At 42.4% G+C, this 16518-nt stretch overlaps 2 protein-coding genes and 1 non-coding gene across 3 annotated transcripts; 1 reads left to right on the top strand and 2 right to left on the bottom strand.

Moving 5' to 3' along the window:
- Positions 1 to 3277: 3277 nt before the first annotated feature.
- ZSCAN26 (zinc finger and SCAN domain containing 26) lies at positions 3278 to 16461 on the top strand. Its single transcript, XM_068557045.1, has 4 exons — positions 3278 to 3364; positions 8252 to 8737; positions 9047 to 9164; positions 12392 to 16461. Exons 2-4 carry the CDS (start codon positions 8318 to 8320, stop codon positions 13285 to 13287), a joined length of 1434 nt encoding a protein of 477 aa, XP_068413146.1. The 5' UTR covers positions 3278 to 3364; positions 8252 to 8317; the 3' UTR covers positions 13288 to 16461.
- LOC137774300 (U7 small nuclear RNA) lies at positions 5317 to 5378 on the bottom strand. The gene has a single exon (XR_011075828.1). It is a non-coding gene; the product is annotated as a U7 small nuclear RNA (small nuclear RNA).
- On the bottom strand, positions 6101 to 7762 carry LOC137774101 (protein BEX3-like). The gene is made up of 2 exons (XM_068559215.1): positions 7703 to 7762; positions 6101 to 6427 (listed from the first exon to the last, which is right to left on the bottom strand). Exons 1-2 carry the CDS (start codon positions 7760 to 7762, stop codon positions 6101 to 6103), a joined length of 387 nt encoding a protein of 128 aa, XP_068415316.1.
- Positions 16462 to 16518: the final 57 nt, after the last annotated feature.

The following is a 16518-nucleotide window of genomic DNA, read 5'->3' as shown; positions in this document are numbered from 1 at the left end:
AATGATTTTTTAAAAAATATAGAATAGAGAGTACAGGTGCTGAAAGCCAAAGTTTTCTTGAAGAAAATCTTGGCTTTGACTTAGAAGCCGAGTACCTGATTGAAGGGGTGATAGGATTTATCCATAAAAATAGACATAAAAAAGATAACGATCCAGAGTGCTTGAGTATTCCAAAGAGTAGATTAGGCACCAGCTAGACTAGGAGGAGAAAGAACAAAATGAGAATAAAGGAGGAGCTCATGAAAAGGAGATCACATCAGGAGGGACCAGGTGGACAAGAGAGTTAGCATTGAGAGGCTGGCTAGCACCAATGCTGGAAAAGACTTTTAGAGTGAGCTCCACTGATGTTCTGTGTAAGGCTTTTGTTGTCATCCAGTGACATCTTCCTGAACTCTGAGACTTCAGCGCTAACCAGACTAATTTGGATAAGCCCCTTTTCAAGGCTCAAGACCCTGGTAACCCCACAGAGCTGAAGGTGAAGGAGTGCAGTTCTAGAATCTGGCAGGGCAGAGTGATGTAGAAGGGCACTTTTACCCCAGTATGTGACTTGATTGACACTGGACCACACTAGCTTGAGATTTTCCCCAAAGAGAGTTGGGTGAAAGCCACCTTGTTACATATGTATATTTCCGTTTTTAGAAACAAACCATACCACACTATACAGATGGATCTATACCTTGCTTTTTTCACTGAACAATATATATTGGAGATATTTTATATCAATGCATGTAAATCTATCTCATTCTTTTCAATGACTTTATAATATTCTATTGTATGAAAGAACCATGTTTTATCCAATGTTTAAGATGTTTTCTGTATTTTGCTATTATACAATACTTGCAGTGAAAATCTTTGTGGGTGTATGAGAGTATTATCTGTAGCATACTCATCTAGAAATAGAATTAATTATTGGGTCAAAAGTCCTTTGGGTCATCTAAAAATGGCCATCTAGAAGTGGAATTATTAAATCAAATGGAAGGTATTTATAAGTGCTTTCTATGTGCTAGGCACTATAGCAGATATTAGGGATAAACCAAAGAGCAAGTTAGGCTTGATCCCTGCCATCAAAGAATTTTACATGCTACTGGGATACTTGTAACTCATGGCTGTAATGCAATAGTGCCTCTGATCATATAGAAAAGGAAGCTTTTATTTTAAATATCCTATGAATGGACCTGATGGAAACATATAGACAACTGTTTTGTTTACAAAAATGAGGATAATCCTGGAAAATGAAAATCTCAAGTTCGAAAATTAACTTGTATTACTAGTGAAATGTAGCTCTGTCCTGGTAAAAATTGCATTTTGATTTGTTCTCACCTTATCTACCTCTACCCCTTCCAAAAGATACAAACAGACTACATAAAAATGCACACCTTGAATTTTTGTTGAAAAACTCTTGTTTGTAAGTGTATTTATTTTCATGGGATAAACAACGCAATGCCAATAATCTCAGCCTTGATAATATGAGTGATATTTAAGAAGCCAGCCATGGTAGGGAGTTTGAAAGGGGGTAAATGAATTAGAATACATTTACTTCCTTTTAAAATTAAAATTTATGTTTACTCCTTGCATAATTTTTTTGGGGGAAAGCCTTTCTTTGTAAATTTGAAAAATCAGATGTATGTTTTTTCTCCAGGACAGAATATTAACTTCTAATTAGTAAAATATTTGCATTGACTGGATTTGTTAGCCTAAGGAAAAGTTTTTAAGTAAATATATTTTACTTTAACTTTTTTTTTTTTTTTAATTATTTATTTATTTATTTATGGCTGTGTTGGGTCTTCGTTTCTGTGCGAGGGCTTTCTCTCTAGTTGCGGCGAGTGGGGGCCACTCTTCATCGCGATGCGCAGGCCTCTCACTATCGCGGCCTCTCTTGTTGCAGAGGCTCCAGACGCACAGGCTCAGTAATTGCGGCTCACGGGCCCAGTTGCTCCGCGGCATGTGGGATCTTCCCAGACCAGGGCTTGAACCCATGTCCCCTGCATTGGCAGGCAGGTTCTCAACCACTGCGCCACCATGGAAGCCCCTACTTTAACTTTTAAAAGATATTTTCGAGCTCTGACCTTCAAGGAGAAGATAACTCTCCTGATGATAGAATTTTTTTTTCTTTCCTGTTATGATAATTTCAGGCTTGAAACAATATGAATTATGTCATAAAACCATGGTTAGTATGATATTTGTTTCAAAATTATCAATGATTAAACCAAAGTTTGTTCAGGTGTTTTAAAGGGTTTATTTTGTTCACAGACTGTAAAAATACAGTTTGTGATGAGGTGGACAAGAGAGGGAATATTTGTTTTCTTCTGCATAATTTAGTTTTGTAGTGATATGATCCCCTGCACCACCCCCTCACCCCCATACATTGCAGAGAATAATTGTTGATTATTCTCTCCCATAGTAATAGACAGACTGTAACTGAGCAGGACCCTATGGGGCCTTCCCAGGACAGACACCTCCCCCATATCCTCTGCTGTAGCTCCTCTCTGAAGTAGAGATACATAGATAATAGTACCTGATGCATTATTCCTGAGTTGTTTTACAGATGCTAAAATTACCACCAAATGGAAGAAATTAACTACTTGATGATCATGAGCCCCCAGACCTACAGGCTCCTAAGAACTGATAATGTTAACCGCCCTGTTACGCAACACCAACCAATCAGAGAAGTGCGCAGGAGCTTGATCACCGTCACCTGGCTTTTTAAAAAATGCTTTGCTGAAAACCTTTGGGGAGTTGGAGGTTTTCTGAGCACTGACCACGCGTTCTCCTTGCTTGGTCCTGCAATAAACCTTTCTCTGTTCCAGACTCCGACGTTTTGGTTTGTTTGGCCTCACTGTGCGTCCAGCTCACGAACTTGCGTTTTGTAACAATTCTTAATTTTTTATTACCTTAAACCCTTCAATCTAAATATACGTTCATTGTTCAATTTAATCTTCAAAATACTTTGACGTTTATTTTTTCCACTGTATTTGATGACTTTTTAAATTGGGGAGAAATGGTAATATATGTGTCCGTGTTTTAATTACGTGAGTAAGCAAAGTGGAATGCCAGCTGTTTGTGATAACAGTAAAGTGAGCTGGCCTGTTTTTTACATGAGTAAAATAAATTTCGGCTTAAAAAATGAAAAAACTGTAAGCGCACACCGGGACGCCCCTCTCAGCCGCGGGACTTGGAGAACGTTCAGCCAACCGTTGGGAGCTTGGCCTCCTCCTGCGAGGCGGGAGCAGAAGGCCATCGAGCCGCGGTCCTCCCGCAGTCCTAGAGCGACGCTAGAGTGAGCTGCGGAGCGAGAGCCGGAGATTAGCGAAGAGCTAAGACGGGGCTTGAGAGTGTTTGGCCCTTCCTGCCGGTCGTTGGAGCGGTGAGTGGTGACTGTGCCCCAGCTTGGGGAGGAACTGCAGCCCGTGGGCTGGGGATTAGCTGATTCCCTGAGGGTGGAAGCGCAGGGAAGCCTTACCCGACAGAGGGGCCGTGTGGACTTGGGGCGGGGGCGGGCGAGAGGTGTCAATCCTGGGCCCTAGGAGGGGAATGATGCTGTGGATCTAGTTATTGGGGCACAACCTTCTGCTGCATATTTTTCAACCACTGCGCTCAATTTTAAATACCTATTAAAGGTAAGCCTCAGAAGGTAACATGTGAGCAGAAACCTGAGGAAGGTTAAAAGATCTGTGTGGCCTTTGGGGGTACGAATTTTCTAAGCAGGGGGGAACAGCAAGTTCAAAGCCCCTAAAGCGGGAGCTTGCTTAACATATTCGAGGAATAGCAGGGAGACCAGTGGTTGGAGCGCAGTGACCAAGGGGGAAGTGTGTAGAAGATGATACCAGAAAGATTGGGGGGTGGGAGGAGGCCTGTAGAAAAAGTGGGCATTGTATTGTGTAAGGAATTTGGTCATTTCTTGGCGTGAAGAGTTGTCGGAAAATTTTAAGCAAAGGAAAAACATCTGACATGTTTTAAAGCATCTACAGCTGGGAACTCATGATGAGAACAGACTGTAGGAAGGCAGGAAAAAAGCCGGTCCCAGTTTGAAGGCTGTCAGGCAGGGAGAATTCTCTCTTACTTGGGGAAAGTCAGCCTTTTTTTTTTTTTTTCTATTCTGGCCTTCAACTGATTGGATGAAGCCCACTCACATTAATGAGAGCGATCTGCTTTACTCAGTCGAGTGATTTAAATGTTAATCTCATCCAAAAACACCCTCACAGAAACACGAGAGTAATGTTTGGCCAAATATCTGGGTACTCGGTGGCCCAGTCAAGTTGTCACATAAAATTAACCATTTTTATTTTCTGTCTAAGAATCATTACTTTCGCAGGCTTTTTTTTTCACTTTCATTAAGAGTTCCGTTGCCCCTTGAACAATGCCGGGGTTAAGGGCTCCTACCCCCAGTGCAGTCGAAAATCTGAGTATAACTTTACAGTCAGTCCTTTGTATTCACAAGGCCGCATCGCAGATTCAGCCAACTGCGGATTCAGCCTATTTATTGAAAAAAAAAAAAAATCCATGTATCAGTATAAGTGGACCTGCGCAGTTCAAACTTGTGTTGTTCAGGGGTCAACTGCAGCAGGATTGGCTTTTTGAATTATGAGTCCATTTTTGACGGAGAAAAATATCAGCTGGGAGTGCTACTCTAATACACATCCAGGAATATATAACAGCTAGCTGAATTTGGAACCTAACTGGCCGCAGCCACTAACTGAGTGAGCCTCACGCATATTGGTTCAGAAGTGTGAGCCAGCAGTTGGCAGATGCTATTCACTGATTTCTAGAGTCACTCAAGAGTCATCAGAATCAAGAATGCTCACTCTCCACATACCAAGAGCCTGTTTCAAAGGACAATGATGGAATTCTCTGAGTTCATTTTTGACATGTTGGGTTTGAAAGGCTTTTGTAAGGTATCCAGAAACCAGATAGCCAGAAGGAAATATAGATCTGGCACTCTTGAGGTATCTGGGCTGAAAAATAAGGAAGTCATCAGCATAAAGATAGTAATTGCACTTACAGACATACTTGTCCTCTACATTACCCCCTCCTATCTTATGTCCTAGTTCTCTCCTTCCTTTCAATGTCCTATTTTTTGAAAGTAATTTTTGCTTACTCTTGCCATTTTCTCATTCTCCTGTGGCAAGATGACTGTCCTCCCTATCCCATGACCAGAATTGCCTTCACAGAGGTCACAATGACCTCTTTGTTTTTTAATTAAGTGCATATGTCAGTTCGTAGGTGAACGCACCTTCCTAAAACATTTCACTCTTGAACACTGCCTCTTTATAATTCCAATTATAAATCAATCAGTTGCTATTCTTTTTCTGGGGGTGGGGGGATGTTCCAGTGCGGACCAGAAAACCTGCTAAACAAATTCTAAAAGAGCTGTACCACTATTTAGTTACTATTCTTTACAATTATTATCTCATGTACCTCAAAACATCTCTGTGAATTAGGTATTACCTTCATTTTACAAATGAGTAAACAGTGTAAGTGACAGAGCTAGACTAGAACCCAGGCCTGTCTGAGGCCCAGGCTCTTTCCATCACTCCACACTTACAGAAACAGATCCCCTTGGCCTTCTAGATACTACTATCCTTGTTTTCCTACCTCTGCAGTTGTTCCTTCTTACTTCTCTTCCTTACATGTCGGTGTTTCCCAGGGTTCCAGCCCCACTTAGCCTTTTCCCAGCCATAACTAACAACTACCCTGAAGATGTGAGGTTTTCCAACAGTTCTGTGCTCAGACTTTTCTCTGTCTGAAAAACCCTTTCCCGATTTTCTAGCCTAACTTTCACTTGTCTTGTAAGAGTCAGAAGGACTCACCTCCAGAAAGCCTTTTCTTTCTTTCCTTTTTTTTTTTTTTTTTTTGCTATTTAATTGCTTTATTAGCTTTACATTTTTCCATGCAAATGGGTGAAACTCTACTGTTGACAGAAACTTAGATTGGGTGCCAAGGCAACCTCCAATGAGAAGCTGGTAACACAGAACCCACCTGACACATGGAAATTACATAAGGTTCACAGCAAATGGATCAGTAAAGGCATATCAGGAAAATGCAAGGAAAAGGAGAATGACAGTGGGAATCACAGTATTAATCTCGTGGAAAATGGCAGGAGTCAAGGCATAAGGCAGAATTCATCATGATGGTCATGGTGATTAGAGAGCTCCCCCATAAGGATACACAGACAGTTCCTCAACTGCAGCTCCCTAAGTTTTCTCCTGATTTCTCTCATCTCCTCCATGAACATTTCCATATCATCTCCATCTCCACCCATCCCATCGCTGACCTGCCTCTTGGGTATGGCCCATCGGAAATTAGGGGCAAGTCGGCGAGCCTGTCCCTGTCTATTATTTCCTGCTGGCTGGTGGCCTTCGCCCCCTCCCAAAGGGCGGTCTACCTCTCCATTCTGCACAGGCTGCTCTATTTCTTCGTTTTCCTGGACCTATCCTTGCTGCCTCCTGCTCGTGATTCTCGCCACGAGTGCGCCGCCTAGATGCTTAGTCCCGAAGACCTGCAAAGGGCCAGGGTGGGGGCAGGGGGCTTCAGAAAGCCTTTTCTGACCTGCTAATTCACTTGAGATTTCTTACGGAGCAGAGAGCTGTAAAGGCCAAGGAGTTCTTTTATCTCTGTATCTCAGCAACTAAGAGAGTCTGGCACATTGTAGACAATCTGTAAATGAGATGAGTTATGAATATCCGTATATTCTTTTAGTTAATTCTGATACTGGCTTTAATTAATGAACCTACAAGCAGTTTTACTCATTTTGTGTCTTTTTTCTCCTCTCAACATTTGGAGAATTTTCAAATCTACCGAAAATTTGAAAGCGTAGTACAATTAATACGATATACCCCTCATATAGCAGCAGCTGTGAACTTCCTGCTACACTGTGTTCTCTCTCTCTCTCCACTTACCGCCCCCCGTAATCCCCCCTCCCCAAAACATTTGAAAATAAGTTTTAGTACCATCTCCTGAGAATAAGGATATTCTCTTACGTGACCACCTGAGAAAACTCTTAAGATCTACACACTTTTTCTGTAAAGGGCCAGATAGTAAATGTTTTGAGCTTTGCAGGTGATACGATCTCTATGGCAACTACAGTTGACCCTTGAACAGAAGGGTTTGAACTGCATAGGTCCACTTATGTGCGGATTTTTTCAATAAATATATCAATAGTATCAATACCTGTGTTTTCATTTTACAGACCTTTAAGTGTGGGGAAAAGTTTGTGTTTGATTAGAGATCACAATATGTGGAGTCAAAAGAACTAGAGTTTGAATCCTAATCCTATCCAAGCTGTTTCAGCTTCCTACCCTTGGTCATCTACCAGTTCCTTTGTGTTTGAGGCAGAAATAGTAAGTAGTACACGGATTTTTGACGACACAGGGGTCAGTGTGCCATTGTTCAAGTACTCAGTCCTGCCAGTGTATTGTGAAAGCAGATGTAAACACTATCTAAACAAATGGGTTTGGCTGTATTCCAGTAAAGATTTATGTACGAAAACAGCCTTTGGGCTCTATTTGGTCTGCTGGGCCATAGTTTGCATATATATATTATTCATATTCAGATTTCTGAATTCTTCAAAACATACTTGTATCTTTTTTTTTTAACTCAAGAGCAAATTTCACACATTGCATTTTGCTGTAGCTCTTTAATCTAGAAAAATACCTTCCCCACACCTTCTTTTTATTTTCACGAAATTGATTGTTTGGAAGAGTACCTGCCTATTGTAGAGAAGCTGCATTCTGGACATTCTGGATTTATCTGAAAGTTTCCTCATTGTTAGATTCATGTTAAACACTTTTAGTAAAAATGCTACATAAGTGGTAAGGCACAAGGTCAGTTGTCTTGCTGTTGGTGTTACTAGGTTTCATTTGATTAAGTTTGTGACTGCCAGATAGCTCCATTCTTCCCCTTGTAATTCATAAGCAATCAGTGTGGTGATTCTCTGAGACTATGAGATTGTCCTTTTCCCCTACTCCTTTCACCCAATGATTTCACCCATTTGTGGTCCTTGATTGAAACAGTTATTTCCTCAAAGGCTACAAAATGGTGATTTTTTTCAAATCTGTTATTCCTGCTATGTTAGCTGGCAGTCTTCTGTAAAACAGTCTTCTCATTTTGTATGGTTGTTTCAGAGAGAAAAAAAAAATGGATAGTAATTATTGGAAATGTATAAACCCAACAAAGGGGTATTGCTATTGTTGTTATTATCATTATTATTACTATAATATTACTGTTTCTGTGATTCTTGTTATTACATTTTCAGGGGTATCCCTGAGGAGGCAGTCAAAAGAAAGTTCTCCAGAACAGCGAGAGCAGTCTGAAGCTGGGGATGGCGACAGCATTGGTAACCACTCCTTCCCCGGCTCCTCTGAATCTGAAGAAGGAGGGACTTCACTTAGTGAAGGAGGGTCACCACTGTACTCGGGAACAGGGGGTCAAGCTGCAAGGAAACGGCGCAGGCCTCGGGCAGGAGCCATTGTGCAAACAGTTCAGGCAGTTGCGCTATGAAGAGACCACAGGACCTCGAGAAGCACTGAGCCGGCTCCGGGAACTTTGCCGACAGTGGCTGCAGCCCGAGGCCCACACCAAGGAGCAGATCCTGGAGCTGCTGGTGCTGGAGCAGTTCCTGACCATCCTGCCCGAGGAGCTGCAGGCCCGGGTGCGGGAGCATCACCCAGAGAGTGGGGAAGATGTGGTTGTTGTACTGGAGCATTTGCAGCCAGAACTGGGAGGAACAGAACAACAGGTGGTAAGGGTCAGATGTGCTCTTTTGCAGGAAAGCAGGAGTTGAGACCTCTGGCCAGAGCGGTGGCCATGAGCTCACCAGTGGGAGAATCGCTAAGCTTTGGTTCAGTTTCTTTTCAGTCTGGCTGTTCATTGCTGAAGGTCTTACCTCAGCCTTACCTGTCTCTGCTGGGAGGAAACTGAATGTGCTCCAGGTTCTCCAGCCTCTTTTCTTTGCCCTTCTGTCGTTTCTCTTCGCTCTCTTTTCTAACATTGAAGTGCTTTTCTGAACAGCAGTTTCCTCCTAAACCCACGTGTACCTAATCATCCCTAGGACCCAAACCAGGCAAAGAAACAGAAAATGCTCGTGGAGGAGACGGCCCTTCTGAAAGCAGTGCCGAAGCAGCAGGTCCAGCCTGAGGGTGCAATTCCCAAGCCCAAGAGACAGAAGGGTAAGAAGTAGACTGCATCTTCCTGCATGTGAGATGTGGTGGGCTTCGTGGTGCCCCCCCACCCGAGGCCCTGCTCAGCACCCTTGGCATTTTGCGTCTTGTTCTTGTTTTGAGTCAGGTTTACTGAGGTATAAATTACACGCAGTAAAATTCACTCTTTGTAAGTGTACAGGCCAATGACTTTTCACAAACATGAAATAATTGTAGTTGTCTAATGATCACCACAATCAAGATATAAAAGTTTCCATCACCCCAGACATTTCCTTTTTCCCTAATCCTTGTTTCTGTTTTTGGATGTTTCTAGTTGGGGGGTTTTTTTTGTTCAGTTAAAACTGAATGCTTCTCCTGTGTAGACCTTCACCTTCCTCTTCTCCCCATTACTGTAGAGGTGAATTAAAAAAGGAGTGCTAGTTTCTTACCCAAGGCAAAGAATTCCAGCCACATGATTCATTACTCATTTCTTCTTACCACATTCAAATTATTGTAAATGACTACTGTCTTTTACTTCTGAATGTTGCCTGAATTATTTTTTTTTTTGCTCTACCATATTTTCTTTGACTCTGAATTTCTCTTTCGAATTTCTATCCCTTTCATTTTCTCCTCTTTCCAGTCTGATACAAGCCCTGCTTCTCTTTTTGTTTTACTGTCTGTCATTGTAGTGCTTCCACTGAGGTTAAATTACCTCCTGTTCATTCTCTGTCATTTAAACATATTCATTAATGTTGCTCTCCTCGTTAAAGCCCTTCAGTGAGCTAAGTAATTGTTATTCTTTCAACTTTTTTTTTTGATGTTTGAAAAATTCCATAATAAAAAGTAAAAAATAAAAACCAACCCACCACCTTCAGTGACTCCCAGTAACCTTTAACAAAGGCCTCACATGGCATGTTCTGGCATTTGCAGACCTTGCAGCCCCATGTCCACTAACATCACCAACTTGCTCCGATTTGCTTGAGACTTTTAGCTCCAGCTGTTGCATGTGCTGGGAAACCCCTCAGTCCCAGACACATTGGGACAATTAATCGCCCTTTGTCCCACCTGCTCACACTGTGTGTTCCCCTCATGCTGAGTTGCATTCCATTTCCCATTTGCTCCTCTTCTGTCTAGAATACTTTTTCCTCACTCTTCCTGGCTAATTCCTACTCATCCTTCAGGACCTAGCTTAGATATCACTTTCTTTGTCCTTCCCTAATTTCTCCAAGTCTGGATCAGTTTTCCCACCTCTGCTGCTAGAGCTCCAAGTTTTCTCCTACCATGGAACTGATCATATTATATTAGAGTTGCTGGTTTACTTCTCTTTTTCTCCCACCAGACCAAAAGGGCAGGGGCTTTGTTTTGTTTCCTGAGTCTGCTACTGTCCTTGGACTAGAGTAGACCTTCAGTAAATGTCTATTTGATGAATGGCTGATTTCAATTCTAAAGGCTTCTTTTAGCTGCTACCTACTCCCCCTGCTCAAGTTCTGAGTCTGCTTCAAAAGTCCTCTTCTTCTGGAAGCTTTCTGAGTAAAGTCGCTGAAAGAGAGAGGCCTACCTTTTCTAAACAACCTTGCAGAAATTAATTTATGCCGTGTAATCAGTGATGGGTGTTTATTTTAAGTATGAAAAGTAGATTTAGCAATAGTAGATTCTTGAAACTGTTCCTTAACCCTCTAGATCTGTTGAAAATGTTATTTTATATTCTTCTTTTATTTATTTATTTATTTACTTTTGGCTGCATTGGGTCTTCGTTGCTGCGCACGGGCTTTCTCTAGTTGTGGCGAGTGGGGGCTACTCTTTGTTGCGGTGCGTGGGCTTCTCATTGCGGTGGCTTCTCTTGTTGCGGAGCACGGGCTCTAGGTGTGCGGGCTTCAGTAGTTGTGGCGTTCAGGCTCAGTAGTTGTGGCTCATGGGCTCTAGAGCGCAGGCTCAGTAGTTGTGGTGCACGGGCTTAGTTGCTCCGCGGCAAGTGGGATCTTCCCAGACCAGGGCTCGAACCTGTGTCCCCTGCATTGGCAGGCGGATTCTTAACCACTGCACCACTAGGGAAGCCCTGTTATTTTATATTCGAGTTCAGGTTGTTTTTCAGTTTTGGAGGCCCCTGCCTCCCCTTTTAGTTGTGTATGTCATTATAAAATCACTGGAAAAGAACCTCTCTTGTTCTCATCCCTTAACTCTCACTCCCTCCCCCATGGAGGCTACTTCATCCTCTTGAAAAGGCCTTTACACACAGTACATGTTTTTAATCTTCCCTCTCCCACATGTGCTTTTACTTTCCCTGATGTCTCCTTCCCACACCCTTCACTTTCTCATCTACTCTCACTCTTTAAATGATCTGCTGCCTTTATCTTGCTTACACGGGGTAACCCTCATTTGTTTGTTATGAGGGCTGCTTAGATGCTCCCTCTTCTATTTTCTCCATCCATCTCCCCTTTTACTCTCTCATTCTGACTTTGCATCCCCTTTCAGGCTCCGGGACGTAAAAGACTTATCCTATCTACTGTTCCCTCTCACCCTCTTCCCTGTGTGTCTGAGCTAAGGTTTTATTCAGCATACATTGTTATAATTTGCTTATATGTCTTATGTTCCAGACATATAAGCAAATTATTACAGCACTGAGATATAATAGCTCCATTGAACCACACAGGAAAGCAGTTACTGCTGTCCAAGGAGATCAGGAAAGGCTAAGACATTTTTGTGGACTTCATGTTACCCTCAGGGCCTTGTGGCCCAGTGTTTTTGATTTATTGGTGAGGACACTGAGCCCCGAGGAATTACCTAAGATTACACAGTTAATCATGATAAAATTGGCACCACGTCTGCATGTCTTCATTTCCAGTTTATTTCTTCATTTCTGGTGCTAGCCCTTTCTTATTGGCCCCAGGGTACTCAGTTGACCTAGCTTTCTAATTTTCCACATGAGGCCATTATCAAGAACATACAGCCATGCCCTTTATGACAGTTTGCTTGCTTGCTAACTTCTGTGTGTGTGTATGTATGTATAGATGTGTGTATCACATGATAAACCTCAAACCATTTAAAATAAGTTGCCTCTCACCATAATCCCCCAAAGGCAGCCACTGTTAAACAGTTTCTTATGTATCATTCCATGTATGTTCTATGCAAACACCAGCACCCACAACATTTCCACTTTGCACACATGGCTTGATTCAATTTTTTTTCCTCCTAATTGTAGATTCCTTTCCCTAAGCCCCAAAAAACAAGTAACTGGTGGTATATATTTAATGTTTCAGGTGAGGAGACAAGGATTGAGAACGGGAAGCTGGTTGTAGAGACAGACTCCTGTGGAGGAGTGGAATCATCTGGGAAAATATCTGAACCCAAAGAGGCTCATTATGAGGACTCTAACTTGGATAGGCAGCAGGCCAAGGAGAAGACTGACTATAAATGCTCAGAATGTGGGAAGGGGTTCATCCAGCACTCAGACCTGATTAAGCATGAAGGTTCACACACGGGAGAAAAGCTCTGTGAATCTGAAGTGTGTCAGAGTTCTAGTCTTACCGGACATCAGAAAATCCACTCTAGAGAGAAAGGTCATCAGTGTCATGAGTGTGGGAAAACCTTTCAGAGAAGTTCACACCTTGTCAGACATCAGAAAATCCATCTTGGCGAGAAGCCTTATCAGTGCAAGGAGTGTGGAAAAGTCTTTAGCCAGAATGCAGGCCTTTTGGAACATCTCAGAATCCATACTGGAGAGAAACCTTACCTGTGTATCCACTGTGGAAAGAACTTTCGGCGCAGCTCTCACCTTAATCGACACCAGAGAATTCACAGTCAGGAGGAGCCCTGTGAGTGCAAGGAGTGTGGGAAAACCTTTAGTCAGGCCCTGCTCCTCACCCACCATCAGAGAATCCACAGCCACTCCAAAAGCCATCAGTGTAACGAGTGTGGGAAAGCCTTCAGTTTGACCTCAGACCTTATTCGACACCACAGGATTCACACTGGAGAAAAACCTTTCAAGTGTACTGTATGCCAGAAAGCCTTCCGACTAAACTCACACCTTACTCAGCACGTGAGAATCCACAACGAGGAGAAACCGTACGAGTGTAATGAATGTGGAGAAGCCTTCAGGCAGAGGTCAGGTCTTTTTCAACATCAGAGATATCACCACAAAGACAAACTGGCTTGATGAGGTGTCCTCTCCTTATGGACCATCAGAGACAGTACACTAACAAGCAAGCTGGCACTTTAGGAAAAGTCACTCTAGCCAACTCTGGCAGAGAACTCTTGGGCACCAAGTTGGAGGCTATCTGCCTCCTCTCTCTTTCCTTCATTTTCCTTGTAGTCAGCTTTGGGCCACAGTAATTTGACCCTAGACCCTGGGGGATCAAAGGTAAATAGCATTCTTTACTGCAGGACTTCTCAGAGCCTTTAGCATGCTAAATGCATAGCTATGCATCTCCAAGTAGTAGAGAGCCTCACGATTGAGTGAGGGCTTTAAGTCAGCAATGAATCAAGTGTCCACAGGTTTACAGGCTTAAACAGAACAAGAGCAGGTTGATATTTTTGTATATGCTACAGCAGCAGACTCCTATACAATAAAACCAATGATGTTTGGAAATATATCACACTCACAGGTATCTTAAAGCACAGGTTAATGGTGAACATTTTCGCCCACTGGTTTTACTACCCTGCCTGCCCCTAGCATTATCCCCTCCTTCCCCACCCCCAATCAGCATTTTGGAAAGCAAAGATGATCTAATTTTACCATTTCGCAGCCCCATGCCTGCCATAATACCTCATTGATTCAAGTTAGAAAGTAAGGTTTTATTTAGACTATGGAAGAGATTTCATAAGCCATTTGAATGAACTGGGCTGAATTAATCCAAGTAGCAACTATCTTACTTCATAACTCCAGTGTCAGTATAGTGGCTGCTGCATAGAAACTTCAATAAATGGGGAAAGAAATTGGACTTTTTTTCCTTTAATACTGAGGACAGAATTTTAAAATGCTGCTTGTTCTGGAGTTTTGAAAGTCAAATCAGAAAATCAGCTTGGAAGAGATCATGATCTTCATGTTGTGAATGCCAAAATGTCATGGTAATTATGAAGAATATTAAGCTTAGGGAAGTCCACTTCTGAATATATCACCAGGATGATAAACATCACTTGCTGATTGGTGGTAGCTGCTTGGGGTACTTCTCTGTCACGTGAGTGGGAAGACTGGTGAGCCCTCATGTTTTGCTGAGGTTTTTGTTGAGCTGCATATAGTTTAAAAACGACAACAAAAAGTGGGAATGATGTAATAAAAGTTCGTTTTTCTCTTAAATAGAAAAGGCCAGAGACAGCAGTCCAGCACTGGTAAGGTGGTTTCATGACATCACTAGGGAACCCAGCCTCTGCCTTTCATGCCATCATTCCTTAAGGTCATCATATGATCCTTGATGGCTGCTGAAGCTCCAGCCATCACATGCAAAATGTGGACAAAAGGCAGAAGGACAAAAGATACTCCTCCTGGTCAGTCAGCTCCCTTTAAGCAGCCTTCCCGTAAATCACTTCAGCGGGTGTATCATCGGCCAAATCTTAGAAAAGGGAAGCTGGAAAGTGTGTCTTATTCTGGGTTGCAGAATGCCCAGCTGAAAATCAGGCTTCTGTCACTAAGAGTAAAGGAGAGAATGAAGGCTGAAATAGGCACTTAGGGGTCTTTTATATAGATGTAGATATATTTATTTATTTTTATTTTTGGCTGTGTCGGGTCTTCCATTGCTGCGTGCGGGCTTTCTCTAGTTGAGGAGAGGGGGCTACTCTTTGTTGCGGTGGTGGGCTTCTCATTGTGGTGGCTTCTCTTGCTGCGGAAAACAGGCTCTAGGCGTGGGCTTAGTTGCTCCATGGCATGTGGGATCTTCCTGGACCAGGGATCAAACCCGGGTCCCCTGCATTGACAGGCAGATTCTTAACCACTGCGCCACCAGGGAGGTGCCTGGCACTTAGGAGTCTTTGACCCACTTCCCACTCGGATCTGAGTGGGTGCAAGCTGACCAGAAGCAACAGTTAATACCATTATCTGGAGGAGGACAAAATCAGCAGGAGAAGCAGCTGTAATTTTTTGAGAAATTAAAGAATTTTATGGAAAGTCAGTCATATTCCATTGCTTAGGAAACCGTAAAGGTATGTGTCTTTATTCTGCCTTTATGAGTAAAATTAAGTTGATAACAGGGATCTTTCCAAGAGTTTTGAGGGGTGTGCTGAGGTTAGTACCTAAACATTTAGCTCCATGTCGTAGTTTAAATCTATTTGATTCTGTTCAGTTTAAGGAAAGAACATGGAATATCTTTATTATTCTCATTAAAAAGCAAAGATAATTAAAAGATTCAAAGTATGAAGAATCGATATATACCTTAAATATCTGGAAAATTTATTTTGGCTTTCTCTTTTCATGATGATTCCATAGTATAGGTATTAGAAGCAATCTAAGTTCATTGACACCTTAACCTAATTCTTCCTTACAGTTCCAAAGGAAATGGTGTTCTCATCTGTACCCTGGGGCAGATCCATAACCACCTGGGCAAAATTTTGGATACAGATATATTTAAATAACGTGTTTTCCTTATTTATTCCTGAAAATTATAGAAACATTGAACAAAGGGCAAATGTTATAACAGATCTTGATTGGGGTTTTGCTTGCAATGTAAGACATCCTAGACACCCTAAAAGGAAGTTAAAAATCTTTTCAGAGAGCAGAAGTCCAGAAAGACTAACTGTATTGCAGCAGTATCTTCTACTGATCAGCCATTTCTGTTTGGGTCTGCGTTTGTGGTTTTTTTTTTTTTAATTAATTAATTAATTTTTGTCTGCGTTGGTCTTCGTTGCTGCGCGTGGGCTTTCTCTAGTTGTGGCGAGCGGGGGCTACTCTTCGTTGCCCTTGTGGTGCGCAGGCTTCTCATTGCGGTGGCTTCTCTGGTTGCGGAGCATGGGCTCTAGGCACACGGGCTTCAGTAGTTGTGGCACGTGGGCTCAGTAGTTGCGGCTCACAGGCTCTAGAGCGCAGGCTCAGCAGTTGTGGAGCACGGGCTTAGTTGCTTCGCGGCATGTGGGATCTAACGGGTCCCCTGCATTGGCAGGCAGATTCTTAACCACTGCGCCACCAGGGAAGTCCCTGGGTCTGCTTTTTAAAGAGCTTTTAAAGAATAGTTTTACTGTCAAAATTGAAAGTCTTTTCACATGTTAATTGGTTGGTAAGTAACATGTTAATTCTGATTTTGAACCGCTGTGTTCACCTTGGCTGAATTATTCTATTAGATTCTCCTTTTACTCTTAAACAGCAGTGCCCTTAAAAATTAAATAAGGGAGCTGTATATCAAAATTTAAATGCACATGCCCTTTGACAAATAAATTTCAGTGTGTGTAGTATTTTTATCTA

This window comes from Eschrichtius robustus, chromosome 12 (assembly GCF_028021215.1).
Source record: "Eschrichtius robustus isolate mEscRob2 chromosome 12, mEscRob2.pri, whole genome shotgun sequence".
NCBI classification, from domain to species: domain Eukaryota; kingdom Metazoa; phylum Chordata; class Mammalia; order Artiodactyla; family Eschrichtiidae; genus Eschrichtius; species Eschrichtius robustus.
The sequence above is the reverse complement of the archived record's forward strand: the minus strand, read 5'-3'. Positions and strand labels throughout refer to the sequence as shown.

What these genes read in the sequence shown, in the direction of transcription:
- LOC137774101 (XM_068559215.1), bottom strand. Translation starts at nt 7,762, where the DNA reads ATGAGGAAACTTTCAGATAAATCCAGAATGTCCAGAATGCAGCTTCTC. An exon ending in AGCTTCTCTACAATAGGCAG is followed by an intron (nt 6,428 to 7,702) that starts GTACTCTTCCAA and finishes CAGCAAGGATAG; the next exon opens with GTCCAGGAAAACGAAGAAAT.
- ZSCAN26 (XM_068557045.1), top strand. Translation starts at nt 8,318, where the DNA reads ATGGCGACAGCATTGGTAACCACTCCTTCCCCGGCTCCTCTGAATCTG. An exon ending in GAGGAACAGAACAACAGGTG is followed by an intron (nt 8,738 to 9,046) that starts GTAAGGGTCAGA and finishes AATCATCCCTAG; the next exon opens with GACCCAAACCAGGCAAAGAA. An exon ending in CAAGCCCAAGAGACAGAAGG is followed by an intron (nt 9,165 to 12,391) that starts GTAAGAAGTAGA and finishes TTAATGTTTCAG; the next exon opens with GTGAGGAGACAAGGATTGAG.